The sequence below is a fragment of the Engystomops pustulosus genome, chromosome 4, assembly GCF_040894005.1.
Source record: "Engystomops pustulosus chromosome 4, aEngPut4.maternal, whole genome shotgun sequence".
NCBI classification, from domain to species: Eukaryota; Metazoa; Chordata; class Amphibia; order Anura; family Leptodactylidae; genus Engystomops; species Engystomops pustulosus.
This window is the reverse complement of record NC_092414.1, coordinates 202,746,600-202,764,579: the sequence shown is the minus strand read 5'-3', so window position 1 is coordinate 202,764,579 and position 17,980 is coordinate 202,746,600. Positions and strand designations below refer to the sequence as shown.

At 42.6% G+C, this 17,980-nt stretch overlaps 2 protein-coding genes across 4 annotated transcripts in view; one reads left to right on the top strand and one right to left on the bottom strand.

The window, feature by feature from the left end:
- The window catches only part of RDH8 (retinol dehydrogenase 8), a 192,369-nt gene that overhangs the window by 65,961 nt on the left and 108,428 nt on the right, over positions 1 to 17,980 (top strand). The gene's annotated exons all lie outside the window — the stretch shown is intronic.
- The window catches only part of COL5A3 (collagen type V alpha 3 chain), a 111,340-nt gene that overhangs the window by 54,874 nt on the left and 38,486 nt on the right, over positions 1 to 17,980 (bottom strand). For both annotated transcript variants that reach the window (XM_072149452.1, XM_072149453.1), the window contains exons 3-4: positions 13,568 to 13,781; positions 7,092 to 7,254 (exon numbers count right to left, since the gene is read on the bottom strand). In XM_072149452.1, coding sequence (XP_072005553.1) covers positions 7,092 to 7,254; positions 13,568 to 13,781 — 377 coding nt within the window. The remainder of the gene's footprint in view (positions 1 to 7,091; positions 7,255 to 13,567; positions 13,782 to 17,980) is intronic.

The following is a 17,980-nucleotide window of genomic DNA, read 5'->3' as shown; positions in this document are numbered from 1 at the left end:
TCGGGGTCGGCACGGCACCCGCCTTGTTTGCACAGGCACGATACAAAATAGAAAAAATTCGATGGTCCAGCCAACATCGATGAGCTTTCAGACTTTTATTGCGTCATTTACATTTGTCCACAGTGTTAATCCATAGTTTGTTGGAACTATGGATTAACACTGTGGATAAATGTAAATGACACAATAAAAGTCTGAAAGATCACAAATTTAAAGGGCCTGTGCACCGCTGATTGGCGCTGGCCACTTCCCAGGATTCCTTAAAAGCCGGCTTCTCCCAGCCTTGACCTCCTGCTCCGTCCCAGACCTTGAACCATTGCCACCTGCCTTGACCACCTGCCTATCCCCGACCACGAGATTACCTGCTGACTTTGTACCTCGACCTAGGCTGCCACCGTGGACAAGTTGCGCCTGTGAAACAACCTGGTGGTACCAGCCACAGAAAATCCAACCTGCTTTGCGGCTACTCTGGTGAAGACCGGGTGTCACTTAGATTCCGGTCCCAGGTGTCGGGTTGTGTCATCATCCGCGGTGGTCCAGGGGGTTCACTGCCCCAGAAACCCAGACATTCGTGGAGATGTGTCCTTTGTGGTATTGTTTAGTGACACCTTAGAAGAATAAGAATTTTATCAGATTCCATAGTCCTATCTATTCCAGGAGGAATACACTAGGGTTGGCCCATCAGGGTGTGCATCCTTTACTGCCATACTGGGTATATCCTTCTGATAACTCACAATTCTTACCACCACCGAGATATTATCTAGTATCTAGTACAACCCACAGAAGGTACAAAGTATAGCACCCTCTAATGTCTAAGGTCAGCAATGGAAGACACAAGGTCAATTGGTGACTGAATCCTTAAAATCAGCTTTATTTTACTTTAAAGGAGCCCAGTATATAATTTCTTTAACACTGTAAGCTTCACATAGACAAGTACAGCACAACAATCTAGAGACTTGAGTGGGAGGCAGTCTCTCAGGCCCGAGGCATCGTTCAGGAAGTGGGGCACTATGGAGTTCTTGTCTACACACGTTGGGACTCTGTTTAGGAGAGAACGTGGTACTTTAAAGCCCTCACTCTTCGACAGGGCTAATTATATTAACAAGCAGATGTATTTCTTGGCATTTTCTCCTCATTTCGGAATGTTTTAAAACATTGCTGATTTCCCTTTAAGGGAAATTTTTAACTAAAAACCTTGCTTTATGTTGTTAGCTATACTCTCCCACCCACAAAAATGTTGGAAGGTCTCCATGAAAATGATAAGGTTTTGGGTAAAGCATTTGGGTGGCTATAAAATTTCTATGAAAAAAATGGTTCACTCCGGCACTGAAGATATGTTAAAAGCTTTCACTCTTTTATTTTTCTTCGTCATTCGAAAAACATTAAAATTAAATATCTTGCATAGCTTTCACCAGGTATTCCTTCATGGGATATAAGCCTCCGCGTTTCAGGTGTAACTAGCGCCATTAATCATGGCATGCGCCAAAGATTGTGCCAAAATCCGATCGGGTGCACCAAAAACCCCTTTTAAATGCGGCGCAACACGGGAAACCCGACGAAAATGTGGTCTGCGGACCCCCCCGATTTCCACCACGTGCATGCCAGCGCCGATGCGCCACAATCCGATCGCGTGTGCCAAAATCCTGGGGCAATTCAGGGAAAATCGGCGCAAATCGGAAATATTCGGGTAACACGTCGGGAAAACGCGAATCGGGCCCTTAGTAAATGACCCCCATTATGTGTCTTTTTATATGGAAACTACTGGTTTCAACTGTATGTTTGCATTCCTTGTGCATGTGTATGTATCTGTACATGTTTATGTATGTATTATTATGTTACAGTTATGTGTTTGTATGTACATGTGTGCAGAACATTATTATTTACAAGAGCCCATTACTTTTATAAGCCAGATACATTGATTTCTACACAGTTCCCCTTCCCCCCTCCCCTTTCCCCGGCCAGCTGGAGCTCTAACCCTTGACCACGAGAGATTTTAGAGATTTTTAGGAACTTAGCCAGAACATGCTCTTGCCAGTATCAACAGTCCATAAGAGGAATCAGATACAGGGAGATAGCAGATCGCAAATTTATTTGGTATAATAGGAAGTAATAAGTCACTGTAGTGAGCAAAATTACTAAGTGATTGACAGTATTGTAGACAGAGGATCACTTCTTAAAGGGGCGGCATCGATATTACTTGCCAGTTGCCCACTGTGACATGAGAACATCATGAGTATATAGAAGAATTTCCATGCCCCCTCCCCAACCTTAAGCTGACAGTCTGAAAATCCTATGTCCTTCTAACACCACATGGAAGAAGAAGAATGAAAACCTAGAAAAGATCTCCAAAAATATATGGCGTTTGATCCTAAGGAGATTACGAGAACATCGTAGACATCAAGAAGAACAACAATGGAGCGGAATGTACTGGAAGCCATAGTTTGTGACCGGACAGGAGATTTTTCCTCCCTAACTTTACTCTGGATTCATTGCTGGATTCATAACCCTCCCAAACTTGCCCTCTCATCCCCTCTGGCTTATATTTTATGATGGGAGAAGAAGGGTCGCACATGTTGGAGACTTCTTTCCTCCTGAGTTGCCCGTACAAACTTGATTGAAGTCAAATGTCGTCAGACCCAACATCATGTTCATTTGTTCTAACAAGATACAAGACGTGTCTGGCAGTGACTTTTTCCTTTCTTCCAAATAAAAACACATGTATCTGTATATTGGCGAAGGGGGGGGGGGTGTCGAATAGAACAGCTGTTAGTCTAACAGTTGTTGGTTCTATTGGCATCTAAACATCTTCCATTAGCAGCTTGTTGGACCACCGCCATACACTTTAAAATTTTGACCTCAGTACTTCAGGAGGTTAAGACTAATCTAATGTTTATTAGATGGACTTGAGTGGGAATACCTCCTGACAGATGCTCATTCTTCATCCCAATCACTAATCCCAGTTAAATTCTGTTATTTGTACTTGTCTTCTTGTCTTTAGTTCATCCTCCTTGACCATCATTGACCCAATATCGTGTTTGTCGTCGGACAACATCTTGACTTTGTCTTCTCGTCTACATCGTTAGTGTGTCCTTCAGGAACATCTTTGCCTTTGTCGTGGCCTTCACGACCATTACTGACCCCCTATCTTCTGGAAATGTATCTTCTTTTCTTTCTCTTTAGTGTGTCCTCCAGGACCATCACTAACCCACAACCTACATTCTTTATTTTTGATTTTTTTTTGTCCCAGACCTTCACAGATTCAAAATATGGTTTCCACCCAGGTCTTTGCTTACCTCACTATATTTGACAAATTTGGTAGACCATCTATTGCAACTACCTACTCTATCGGGCCTCTCGACAGATGGTCGACCATGAGAAGACCATGCTTGCATAGGAGGTTTTCAACTGCGCCATCACTGAGTTCTTTCGAGATAAAGTTGTGTCAGAAGAGTCTGCTTGGATATGTTTGTATATCTTATATGTCCTGCGTTGCCCCGGTGTGACCTGAAAGGTTCTTCAAGATAGGACTCCCTACCTTTAACTCTAATGTGGCATTAACCATTGATAAAATAAATGTTTAGGAAGGGCTATCATAACTCTAAATCTCAGTCTGAGGAGTCTGGTTGCTAAAATGGAGATTTGTAATAGGCGATAAATACAAAAGGTAGAACTGATCCAAAAATAAATACTGACCTTTGTAGGTCAGGGAGTATGGTCTTCAATAGTGTATATTGATTTGTCATGTCTGTGGTCTGCATGTATTTTCCGTTGTGGTCTGGGCTCCGAATGTGATTTTGAGTTTGTTCTTGGGTATTGTATTTATATTTGGGTCATGTCTAGGGTAATGGGTCATATAGAGGTTGTAGCTCAGGCTATGTATAAGATTACCGGCTGTGGGTTTCTTAAGGCTCCTTAGTGGCACCTGTAGGATTGTGGAGCAATACATTAGTGGCTCTATTTATTTTAGGGTTTGGTCATGGGGTATTTTTTTTTTTTGGATCGGATCTGGGGTCTTTATTGGGTCTCATCTAGATTCTGTCTTTTCAGTGTGGTTTAGAGATTGTATTCTTTTTGGGTCTGGACTTGATTCTTGGTTTATTTAGTGGGTGTAGTCTGGATTCTTGTTGAAGATCTGTATGTATTTTCAGATGTGGTCCAGTGTCTAGGTTTTTAGGTGGTATATTCTCGAAAGTATATGAGCTTATTTAGTCTTGTCCCGGTTATGTCTTTTGGGTATGGGTTAGGGTTTGTATTTATTTTAGAGTCTTGTCGGTTTCTGCTTATGTTTAGAGATCCGTATTTTTTTTAAGGGGTTGATAAAGATTGGGTTCTAATCTTTTTGTGTATTCTTTTATATGTATTATGAAGTGTGTTGTATTTATATAGGATGGGGCCATGTTCTATAGAAATATTTGGGGTTGTATGCCATTGCATATTACATGGCTTCCCAGAATCTCCGCTACTCAAGAGTTTGGAAAGAAGATGACTGGCAACAACATGGATGGATACAATTGAATAAATTCTGAACATGACATTCTGAAGACCCAGAGCTATCTGAAGCTATCGGAGAAGACCTGTAGAGGAATCTTTATCTTGGCTCCAAATCTAGAAATAAACACTTGAAAACTTTGGAGTCATGTCTATATCCAGAATACCCGGGAGGGTTTATTATAGTTACATTGTAGTTAATATGCTTCGGAGCCACCCAAGAAATGATATCAGGGAGGTAGCAAGGAAGTCTGTGTGATGCTAATCATATAGAGATACATGGGGAATAGATCCATTGTCCTGCAGGAACCATCCAGGAATTGCCTACCCCAGGAATAGATTTCTGATCTAATTCTTGTAGGACTGTGGAGCTGTACACTTGTAGGACTGTGGAGATGTGCACTTGTAGGACTGTGGAGCTGTACACTTGTATGACCTTGGAGCGTTACACTTGTTGGACCATGGAGCGTTACACTTGGAGGACCGTGGAGCGTTACACTTGTAGCACTGTGGAGCTGTACACTTGTAGGACTGTGGAGCTGTACACTTGTAGGACTTTGGAGCTGTGCACTTGTAGGACTGTGAAGCTGAGCGCTTATAGGACTGTGGAGCTGTGCACTTGTAGGACTGTGGAGCTGTGCACTTGTAGGACTGTGGAGCTGTGCACTTGTAGGACTGTGGAGCTGTGCACTTGTAGGACTGTGGAGCTGTGCACTTGTAGGACTGTGGAGCTGTGCACTTGTAGGACTGTGGAGCTGTGCACTTGTAGGACTGTGGAGCTGTGCACTTGTAGGACGGTGGAGCTGTGCACTTGTAGGACGGTGGAGCTGTGCACTTGTAGGACGGTGGAGCTGTGCACTTGTAGGACTGTGGAGCTATACACTTGTAAGACCATTGAGCTGAACACTTGTATGACCTTGGAGCGTTACACTTGTTGGACCATGGAGCGTTACACTTGTAGCACTGCGGAGCTGTACACTTGTAGGACTGTGGAGCTGTACACTTGTAGGACTGTGGAGCTGTACACTTGTAGGACTGGGAGCTGTACACTTGTAGGACGGTGGAGCTGTGCACTTGTAGGACTGTGGAGCTGTACACTTGTAGGACTGTGGAGCTGTGCACTTGTAGGACTGTGGAGCTGTGCACTTGTAGGACTGTGGAGCTGTACACTTGTAGGACTGTGGAGCTGTACACTTGTAGAACGGTGGAGCGGTGCACTTGTAGGACTGGGAGCTGTGCACTTGTAGGACGGTGGAGCTGTGCACTTGTAGGACTGTGGAGCTGTACACTTGTAGGACTGTGGAGCTTTACACTTGTAGGACTGTGGAGCTGTGCACTTGTAGGACTGTGGAGCTGTACACTTGTAGGACTGTGGAGCTGTACACTTGTAGGACTGTGGAGCTGTACACTTGTAGGACTGTGGAGCTGTGCACTTGTAGGACTGTGGAGCTGTGCACTTGTAGGACTGTGGAGCTGTGCACTTGTAGGACTGTGGAGCTGTGCACTTGTAGGACTGTGGAGCTCTGCACTTGTAGGACTGTGGAGCTGTGCACTTGTAGGACTGTGGAGCTGTGCACTTGGAGGACTGTGGAGCTGTGCACTTGGAGGACTGTGGAGCTGTGCACTTGTAGGACTGTGGAGCTGTGCACTTGTAAGACTGTGGAGCTGTACACTTGTAGGATTGTGGAGCTGTGCACTTGTAGGATTGTGGAGCTGTGCACTTGTAGGACTGTGGAGCTGTGCACTTGTAGGACTGTGGAGCTGTGCACTTGTAGGACTGTGGAGCTGTACACTTGTAGGACTGTGGAGTTGGACACTTCAGGACTGTGGAACTGTGCACTTACACTCAGATTATCTGGATTACAGCACTCTATCATTGTAGGAATATCAGATAGATGTGGAGTGAAGCCTCTTAGCGCTGAGCCCCATTTCCTCTCACTTATTGCCCTCCCTCCTCTTCTCTCCCCACACGTTCCGTCCAGGCAGATGTCCATAGTAATTCCCATCCCACGCCTTTCCCCAGTGAGACCCCCACTACCCCTCCACCCCCTGAACATTGTCTACACCACAACAAAACATACTGTACATGGGAAACGAGGATCATCGCTCTGCATTACTGGATGTCACAGGGGACGGGACATAGTACATAACACTGACAGTGTCCTAACAAAACTGCTGACCACAACATGTTCTCCTTCTCATGAGGGACATTCTCATAAATCTGACTCCAGGGCCGAGACACTGATCTAAAATATAGAAGTCTTATATGATGGCTGCTATAGAATGTTCCCATAGTACGTTCCCATAGTATGCTACTGATTGATTGCTTATATATCATATAATGGCTTTGCTTTCTTAAAGTTTAGTTAGATTACATTTCTCAATCATCAAAACAACTGAAGCAGATCCAGAACTAATGTATTTTTGAAGATCAGTATAGTATAGACAATCTGTTTCTCCTGCAGTGGCCACTACAGGTCAAATGGAGTATTACAGGATGACCCTTCCAACATATGGTTGCTTATGTATTGTAAAAATACATACACGACATGTAAAAAATTAAGGAGACCCCCTTGGTCAAGGTTTTACTTTTCCACTTAACCTACCTCAAAGACCTCCTCATCAAGTAGTCGCGTTCCAAACAGGGTGACACCATCCGTGCTAATCATGGGATCATCACCGCGGTCCAAGAAATGGGTCTGCTTCTTCTCACAGTCAACAACCATTGACACGTTTTTCCCCTCTACGCTAATTCCAATTCGATGCCACCTATAGGAAACAATGGAAGGAGATGATAAGGGTCACATCAATACCAAAAAATGAGACAATATTTCTCTATTCAGATATATACCAGCAGGACATAGTGGGTGGGGTCCCCTGAGATAGATTGGGGCTCATTTACTAAGTGTCCGAACGCCGCACTTTCGTTGGGTTTCCCGAATATTTCTATTTTGTGCCAAATTGCCCCGGGATTTTGGCGCACACGATCTGATTTTGGCGTATCGGCACCGGCTTGACGCAACAGAAATCGGGGGTCGTGGCCGTCGGACAACCCGATGGATTCGGAAAAAACGCGGAATTTAAAAAGCGATTTGTGTCGCAAGATCAGCACTTACATGCACCAGGAAGAAGGTGAACTCGTACGGACCTCGGCGCAGCAGCGACACCTGGTGGATATCGGGCGCACGGACCTTAGTGAATCCCGGCAGACCCGAATCCTCGTCGGACAACGCGTTGTGGGATCGCGACTGGACCGGGTAAGTAAATGTGCCCCAATGTGGGATATAAAAAATCCCTAATTAGACTAAAGTCAAGTTTCCAAATAAATTTTAGTCCTATTGTAGCTTCAGGAAAAAAGTGTGTCCTTGGACTGTAAGGATCAGATCACATGATCAGGAAAATCCCGACAAGGAAGTGAAATCGTTTAAGAGAAATCATCACTTTGAAGTGGAGATAAGAAGTCATCCGAGACGTCCCATCTGTTCTGTATTGAGTGAGGGAAGCCTGTTAACAAAAATAATATCCTGCTATCATTGTGAAGAGCGTAACCATCATCTGGCGGACTCCTGGCATGCTACTACCTGCCATTCATAATTGTTATTCCAGATAATGTATAATGTGTAATGTATCAGATTCTTGACATTCAGGAAGATACTTAAATAATTATATCTGCCCCTGTGCACAAGATGTTAACTTCATTATAGTGTTCCATTTAAAAAAATAATAATTATTGTTATTCTATCCCTATGTACAAGAATATAACTACTGTAATACTACCCCCTATGTACAAGAATATAACTACTATAATACTGCCCATATGTACAAGAATATAACTACTATAATACTGCCCCCTATGTACAAGAATATAACTACTATAATACTGCCCCCTATGTACAAGAATATAACTACTATAATACTGCCCCCTATGTACAAGAATATAACTACTATAATACTGCCCCCTATTTACAAGAATATAACTACTATAATACTGCTCCCTATGTACAAGAATATACCTACTATAATACTGCCCCCTATGTACAAGAATATAACTACTATAATACTGCCCCCTATGTACAGGAATATAACTACTATAATACTGCCCCCTATGTACAAGAATATAACTACTATAATACTGCCCCCTATGTACAAGAATATAACTACTATAATACTGCCCCCTATGTACAAGAATATAACTACTATAATACTGCCACCTATGTACAAGAATATAACTACTATAATACTGCCCCTATGTACAAGAATATAACTACTATAATACTGCCCCCTATGTACAAGAATAGAACTACTATAATACTGCCCCCTATGTACAAAAATAGAACTACTATAATACTGCCCCCTATGTACAAGAATATAACTACTATAATACTACCTCCTATGTACAAGAATATAACTACTATAATACTGCCACCTATGTATAAGAATATAACTACTATAATACTGCCCCTATGTACAAGAATATAACTACTATAATACTGCCCCCTATGTACAAGAATAGAACTACTATAATACTGCCCCCTATGTACAAAAATATAACTACTATAATACTGCCCCCTATGTACAAGAATATAACTACTATAATACTGCCCCCTATCTACAAGAATATAACTAGTATAATACTGCCCCCTATGTACAAGGATATAACTACTATAATACTGACCCCTATGTACCAGAATATACCTACTATAATACTGCCCCCTATGTACAAGAATATAACTACTATAATACTGCCCCCTATGTACAGGAATATAACTACTATAATACTGACCCCTATGTACCAGAATATAACTACTATAATACTGCCCTCTATGTACAAGAATATAACTACTATAATACTGCCCCCTATGCACAGGAATATAACTACTATAATACTGCCCCTATGTACAGGAATATAACTACTATAATACTGCCCCCTATGTACAAGAATATAACTACTATAATACTGCCCCCTATGTACAAGAATATAACTACTATAATACTGCCCCCTATGTACAGGAATATAACTACTATAATACTGCCCTCTATGTACAAGAAAATAACTACTATAATACTGCCCCCTATGTACAAGAATATAACTACTATAATACTGCCCCCTATGTACAAGAAAATAACTACTATAATACTGTCACCTATGTACAAGAATATAACTACTATAATACTGCCCCCTATGTACAAGAATATAACTACTATAATACTGTCCCCTATGTACAAGAATATAACTACTATAATACTGCCCCCTATGTACAAGAATATAACTACTATAATAGTGTCCCCTATGTACAAGAATATAACTACTATAATACTGCCCCCTATGTACAGGAATATAACTACTATAATACTGCCCCCTATGTACAAGAAAATAACTACTATAATACTGTCACCTATGTACAAGAATATAACTACTATAATACTGCCCCCTATGTACAGGAATATAACTACTATAATACTGCCCCCTATGTACAAGAATATAACTACTATAATAGTGTCCCCTATGTACAAGAATATAACTACTATAATACTGTCCCCTATGTACAAGAATATAACTACTATAATACTGCCCCCTATGTACAAGAATATAACTACTATAATAGTGTCCCCTATGTACAAGAATATAACTACTATAATACTGCCCCCTATGTACAGGAATATAACTACTATAATACTGCCCCCTATGTACAAGAATATAACTACTATAATACTGCCCCCTATGTACAAGAATATAACTACTATAATACTGCCCCCTATGTACAGGAATATAACTACTATAATACTGCCCCCTATGTACAGGAATATAACTACTATAATACTGCCCCCTATGTACAAGAATATAACTACTATAATACTGCCCCCTATGTACAGGAATATAACTACTATAATACTGCCCCCTATGTACAGGAATATAACTACTATAATACTGCCCCCATATAGAAGAATATAACTACTATAATACTGCCCCCATATAGAAGAATAAACCATATGTCCTCATCTTTGCTTCACCTTAGCTCAGGGTCCGTGCACTGAGAACCTAGTTGTATCTTTTTTAACCGGTTCACGACGGGCGGTGGGTCACGGACTGAGCCCTCTCCATAGCCGGTAAATCTTTGCTACATATTGCAGCAAAGACTTACCGGCAACACCCGCGATCGGTGCTAGCACAGCGATCACTGCCGGCAGCTTCAAAAAGATGGCGGCGCATGGGCGTTGCCATCTTGCCTAGGATCGTCGCTTCCCGTTCTGTAATCGGGGAGTGGCGATCCGTCGCCATATCTCGTTTTAACCCCTTCATTACAATTGAATTGTAATTGTAATGAATGAGGAGGAAAATCCCCATATACTGCCATACTGTAAAAATAGTAAAAATGTAAAATAAAAAGTTTAAAAAAAAAAATTATAATAAAATTCCCTAAAAATTCAAATCACCCCCCTTTCCCTAGAACTGATACAAAGATAAATAAACATAAAAATAAGATAAAATCTTAAACACATTAGGTATTGTCCTAAAAATGCCCGATCTATCAAAATATAATAACAGTTTTTCACTGCATTTAACCCCGTAACGGAAAATAGCGCCCAAAGTCGAAAATGGACCTTTTTTGCCATTTTGAAAAATATTTTAAAAATCCATAAAAACTGATCAAAAGGTCGTACAGTCCTAAAAATAATATCATTGAAAATATCAGATGTCGCAAAAAATGACACCACCCACAGCTCTGTACAACAAAGTATTAAAAAGTTAGCGCCAGAATATGACAAAAAATTTTTGTACAGGAGGTTTAAATTTTTGTAAATGTATGAAAATTTTATAAAACCTATACAAATTTGGTATCCATGTGATCGTACTGACCCAAAGAATAAAGTAGTGTCATTTGGGGCTCACAGTGAAATACGTAATATCCGAGCCCACAAGAAAACACAGCAAATGCGTTTTTTTCACTATTTCTCCTGCATTTGGAATTTTTTTCCCGCTTCCCAGTACATGGGATGGAATATTAAATACCGTCACTATGATGTGTAATTTGTTACGCAGAAAACAAGCCGTCACACAGCTCTTTACGTGTAAAAATAAAAAAGTTATAGAATTTTTGAAGGGGGGGGGGGGGAGGGAGTGAAAAATGGAAATGAAAAAACAGGAAAGGGCCCGGTCCTTAACCGGTTAATGTTATCTAGAAACAAAGTGAAACAAAGGAAACCTACCGGCAAGGATCTACCTATTAAGGTAGATGAAAGGTTCCTCTAATGAAGAGTAGTATAGACCTTTTGAGGGGTAATTTGTTAGTGGCCCAGAACTTTTATAAATTTTAACTCCCCAATATGAAAACTTTCTAAGGCTAAACGGCGCGCTATTCCACGCCCCAGTAGCCTCTTGCGTTCCGCCTACCAATGAATCTTCAGTGCGCGCACTCGTCTGCGAAGCCAGGTTCAGCGCATACGCAGAGAGCAGGCCGCCAGCTGTGCAATCACGGCTCTAAAGACGTAGCCACTGCTCATGTGCAGAACCCGGCTTCGCAGACAAGTGCGTGCAGCTCCTGGTAGCTGAATATGCATTGGTAGGCAGAACGCAAGAGGCTACTGGGGCGTGGAGTAGCCGCGCCGTGTAGCCTCATCTCCAGCTACTCCACGCCCCCAGTAGCCTTTTTAGAAAATTTGCATATTGGGGGAGTTAAAATGTATAAATGTTCTGGGCCACGAATTAGCCCTAAAAAGGGCTATACTACTCTACGTTAGAGGAACCTGCCACCGGATCCGTGGTGGTAGGTTTCTTTTAATGTGATCTAACCGTAACCTTAGTTTTCTCTTCACTTAGGGTAAGGGCACACTGAACCTAGTTATATATATTTTCTTAATGCAACCAAGTAGTTTAGTGTGCCTTATGTTTGTTTTACCTTATCAGGGCACTGTTTTACCTTATCAGGGCACTCCCCACTTTTGTATTATTTGTTATGTGACCCAACGGTCAACTGTGTCATTATCCTCGTTGTACCCTAAGTATAGCTAAGTAGAAGGGTACACTAGACTAGTTTCTTTTTTTGGCAGTATAGTGTGTCCTTATCCCAGCTATACTCTAGCATGTATACAGGGTACGCTTAACCTAGCTGTATATTTTCTTATGTGACCTAGTAGTCAAGTGAGTTCTTATCTTAGCTTTCCCTTAGCTGAGAATGGAGTCACATTTGGCCTAGTTGTTGTTAACGTGAACTTGTAATGTATACTATAGTTGGAGATGCTATATACAGTATATAGATATATATACTTTGCAGCCCAGCCTAATTTCTACTCATCTTTCTGCATTGCTCTCTATAATCGTTAGCCCCTTAGATAACCCCAACGCTTATATGCTGTGTGTATACTTAGCGGAAGATCATTATACCTATTCCTCACAGAGTAATCATCTTACACATATCAGATGTAAATGATTGTCTACTGTACACTTGCCAGGACACTGTACACATTATACGGTACCCTGAAGATCGTGCTTCTTCTGATTGTGTAACCGGATCGGTACCAGTTACTAAAAGTCACAACAAACCACAAAGACTGGATTCAATCCAACTGACTCACTAATGACTTTTACTCCCACATTTGTCGACTTATTCCTGGATCTTTACCAAGACTTCGGAATTTGCCTTTTACGGTCTAATAACTTATATGAATTAATGTAAAGCCGGGGCTGTAGCCGCAGTTCTGCTTGTTGGTTGCTGCTAGAATCAGTCAACAGCTTGATGACAGATCCACCCGTAGCAGCCAAGAAACCTTCCTATTAGAAAAGTCTAGATAGACCACCAGGATGAAAGACTGTATGCAAATGAGCCGGAGGGGCTCAAGGCTTCATTGACACTTATAGAACCTGGAGCCCCTCAGGCTAATTTGCATACAGTCTTTCATCCTGTGGTTGATGCCCTTTAAGGTTCACTCTTCAGTAACTTTATCCTGGATTTGTCGAAACTGTCTCAAAGCCTTTGTCCTGTGCCAAAAAGATTATATGAAACATCTACCCAAAAGTGGCCAATTCTGGTCATGATACATCTAGACTTTGGATCTAGTCCTATCGTCTTGTACAACTACTCACTTGCCATCAGCCAGGTTGATCTTCTTGAAGAATGGGTAGTTTTCTGGTGTGGGATTTCCATGTTGATCTTCATACACAAACACCGGGGATCGTCCAATTTCCACACCCAGCTGTTGGACACCTTTTTCGTTGTAAATGGAGAGGAGGAAGAACTGGGCGCCCTTCCGGACTTTGAGAGTGATGAGAATGGAGAAGTCTTCTGGGAATGGGTCATCTGTATTCGGGAATGACAAGGAGAAATTAGTATTTGTCAAAAATTGCTCACTCAACTTGACCGAGTATAAAGCCACTCGCCGCCTGCAGGAGGATCATGGAGAAGGTGAGTATCTTTAATTTTTTCTTCCTTCAATGCCTGAAGTTCTATTTTAGATAAGACTGCAGGGAGGTACTGTATAGTCGCCAAGTAAGGTAGGTGGAGGCCCCGGGCACAAAATAGGGTGTGATCCCCCACTCAATGTAACCAACACAATGGTACACATTGCTATTGTAAATTATGATTTTTCTTCTACTTACATCTTAGCCTAGCTGGCACGCTGACAGTGGTGTTATCTTAGCTGCTGGCCTAGCTGGCACAGTGGAAGAAGTACTGACTGCTAGTCCTAGTCTCCACGCCAGTCACCACGGCTTCCCTGTGAGTTCTCTGTGAGGAAGTAAACCTAAAACTGATTGGCTAGGACTTGGCTGAAAAGCCAACCTGTGTTAGGCTCACTGCTGTGAGCTGACTGTTGGACTTGCTGGTGGGAGTTGCATTGTAAGTAAAGTGGTGGTGGCCCTGGGGTGTGCACCCCTGCAGCCCTCCCTGTAATCCCACCCTAAGTAATCCTACTATAATAAGTAAATGTAGGGGATCATGAGACAAGTTGGGAAACTTGTTGGCTATGGGTGGAAAAAGTTGGCTATGTATGGCCTCTGGTGGGCAATGTATTAGTATGTGGGGAATTGTGGGCTCTACATGTGGGCACAATAAGACTCCATGTGGAAATTTATTGTACTCAGAAAGTTTCCACTTACCTTTAAGTGGCAAAGTATACCATTATTATGAATAGTGTTTATCTTTATTTAGCTGTGTATGAAATATTTTAGAAAAAGCATTGTACTCAGGGTAATATAGAATGCACTGTGTATTTGGGAATCTATATCACTAAGTAGGTACTAACTGCCCTATATGTGGTGCTGTCTAGAGACTGTATGGCTCCTTATTCAAAGGGAACTTGAAACCAATAATTGACCTAATAAACCACCACCAGTATATTGTCAAACAGTTTTATACCTTCTAGTTTTTGTTTATTTCATGGTCCTGTGTGGTGGCCTCATCTAGAAAATCAAACTTTGAAGTGAGAGGTAAATTGGTTGTATAAAGTCAAGGATGCGGAGAGTTTAACACTGTAGTCAGGATTGGGAGGTCTGAGCACCTCCTCCTCTGTGATTAATATTGTGCATCAGGCATTAGGAGATCTTGTTAGTGATGTCTCTGGATGTAGGAGCGTTAATTACAGTGAAGGAGGCTTTCTGAGGAAGAGAGAGCTTGACTTCAGTGTTAAAGTCACTGCCTCCTTGACGTTATACAACAAATTTACATCTCACTTTAAAGATGAAAGGAACACGACCTGGAATGTGTTCAGCTGCTTGGCAACATACTGGTAGTGGTTGATTAGGTCAATTTCTGCTGATAAATTAATATGTATTAATATGTATCCTGGGACTTTAGTAAACCAGATCATATACATTTATTAGTGAGGGGGGCTTCTGGACATTTCCATCCCCCGGCCTTTCCATCCCCCGGCCTTTCCATCCCCTGGCCTGTCCATCCCCTGGCCTGTCCATCCCCCGACCTTTCCATCCCCCGGCCTTACCATCCCGCGGCCTGTCCATCCCCCGGCCTTTCCATCCCCCGGCCTGTCCATCCCCCGACCTTTCCATCCCCCGGCCTGTCCATCCCCCGGCCTTTCCATCCCCCGGCCTGTCCATCCCCAGGCCTGTCCATCCCCAGGCCTATCCATACCCTGGCCTATCCATACCCTGGCCTATCCATACCCTGGCCTGTCAATCCCCCGGCCTGTCCATCCCCCGGCCTGTCCATCTCCCGACCTTTCCATCCCCCGGCCTTTCCATCCCCCGGCCTTTCCATCCCCCGGCCTTTCCATCCCCCGGCCTTTCCATCCCCCGGCCTTTCCATCCCCCGGCCTTTCCATCCCTCGGCCTGTCCATCCCCCGGCCTTTCCATCCCCCGGCCTTTCCATCCCCCGGCCTGTCCATCCCCCGGCCTGTCCATCCCCCGGCCTGTCCATCCCCCGGCCTGTCCATCCCCCGGCCTTTCCATCCCCCGGCCTTTCCATCCCCCGGCCTGTCCTTCCCCCGGCCTGTCCATCCCCAGGCCTATCCATACCCTGGCCTGTCCATCCCCCGGCCTGTCTATCCCCCGACCTTTCCATCCCGCGGCCTTTCCATCCCCCGGCCTTTCCATCCCATTTTGATGTACATGTACGTTGGGAAATGTGTTCAGTTGCCTTATCCCAACGTACATGTACGTCTCCGTGATCCCGCTCCCGCAATAACATCCGGGGTCGTGAAACTTGCGATCCTGGCTGTTTATGGAAGAGAGCTGGGTACTTACCCGGTGAGTTGGCAATCCGACTGCTTCCATGGCTGCCCTGGGGTCCTATGAAGGTCCCCAGGACTGCCGGCTGTAAGGTCTAACACAGTGCCTTCCAGCCTATGCAGGCACTGTGAATGCCTGCAATATTGCAGAATGTAATGTGTTGCATTGAACAAGTTATCAAATGATCAATTGTATATGTCCCACCCTGGGAAAAAGTAAAATAGTAAAAAAGAAAGTTAAAAAAAAGTGTAAATAAAATAAAAGATAAAATAAATGAATAAAGATCCCCTAATTCCCCGTCATATAAAAAATATATAATTTTACATAAAAAATGTGAAAATCACTACAAAATACGACAGATTGGGTATCACCACGTCGCTAACAACCCGTAGAATAAAATGAAATAATTACTGGACCCGTATGGTGAACGCCGTAAAAAATGTTTCAGAAAAAAACACAAAAAATACAATATTTTCACATCCAACTTCATAAAAAAAGGATAAAAAGTTATCAAAAAGTAACATTTTCCCCGACATGATACCAAACAAAAGTACAGCTTGTCCCGCAAAAAAAACTCTCAATATAAAAAAAATAAAACGTTATGCCTTTTAGAACATGGCTATGCAAAAACAAGCAAATTTCTCAACAAATGTGTTTTATATTCTTCAAAACAAGGCAACCGTAAAAACAGCTATTTAAGTGGGGCATCGCTGAAAGCGTGGTGATCTATAGAATCAAGATAACATATTATTTTTATGTTACCCTGATCATCCTTCAAAGAAAAAATTAAAAACTGTAAATCAGAATGAATGATTTTCTTATCCCCGCCAAAAAATAGTTAATAAACTCTCATCAATTAGCTATTGAAGCCCCCTAAATGATGCACCTGAAAAGCTGATCTCATCCTGAAAATAATAAACCCCCATATGTCCACATTTCAAAAAAAATTGCCTATAAAATGTGACAATGCAGATCTGCTCTGAATGGCGCCTCCTTCTGTTCTATGCCCGGCCCTATGCCCGTACAGCAGTCACCTTCACCTATGCGGTATCCTCATTCTCCGGAGAAATCGTGCATCATACTTTGTGGAACTTTTTGACATTTAATCCGTTGGGAATTTTTAATTTTGGGCCAAAATTAATGTATTGTCCAAAAAAAAATTACAAATTGTACATTTCACCTCCATTTTGTGTTTTTACCCCTGTAAAACAAGTAAACAGTTACCAAACTTCTTAATGTTGGTTTCTCATACATTGAGGGGTGTTGTTTCTATAATGGGGTAATTTATGTGTTTTTTACTAATATGAGGCCTCTCAAAGTCACTTGAAAACAGAGCAGGTGCCTGTAAATAAGGGTTTTGACGATTCCCATAAAAATGTGAAAAACTGCACCCACAATTCTTAGCCCCATAACAGTGGCGCTTTCTCCGTCGAGGATTTGGGTCTTCCGGCGATTCACTAAGGTAGTGCGCCCGATATCCACTAGGTGTCGCTGCTGCGCCGAGGTCCGCTGGAGTTCGCCAGAGTTCACCGGAGTTCACCGTCCTATGCTGGGTGCAGGTAAGCGCTTGTCAAGCGACACTTTTTAAAAAAAAATACGGCGGTTTTTCCAAATCCATTTTCCGACGGCCACGCCACCCGATTTCCGTCGCATGCATGCCGTCGCCGATGCACCACAATCTGATTGCGTGCGCCAAAAACCGGGGGCAATGGCGGGAAAAGCCGTGCAAATCGGTAATATCCGGAAAACCCGACGAAAAATAGCGATTCGGGTCCTTAGTAAATGACCCCCACTGTGCCCCATAAAGTGGACAT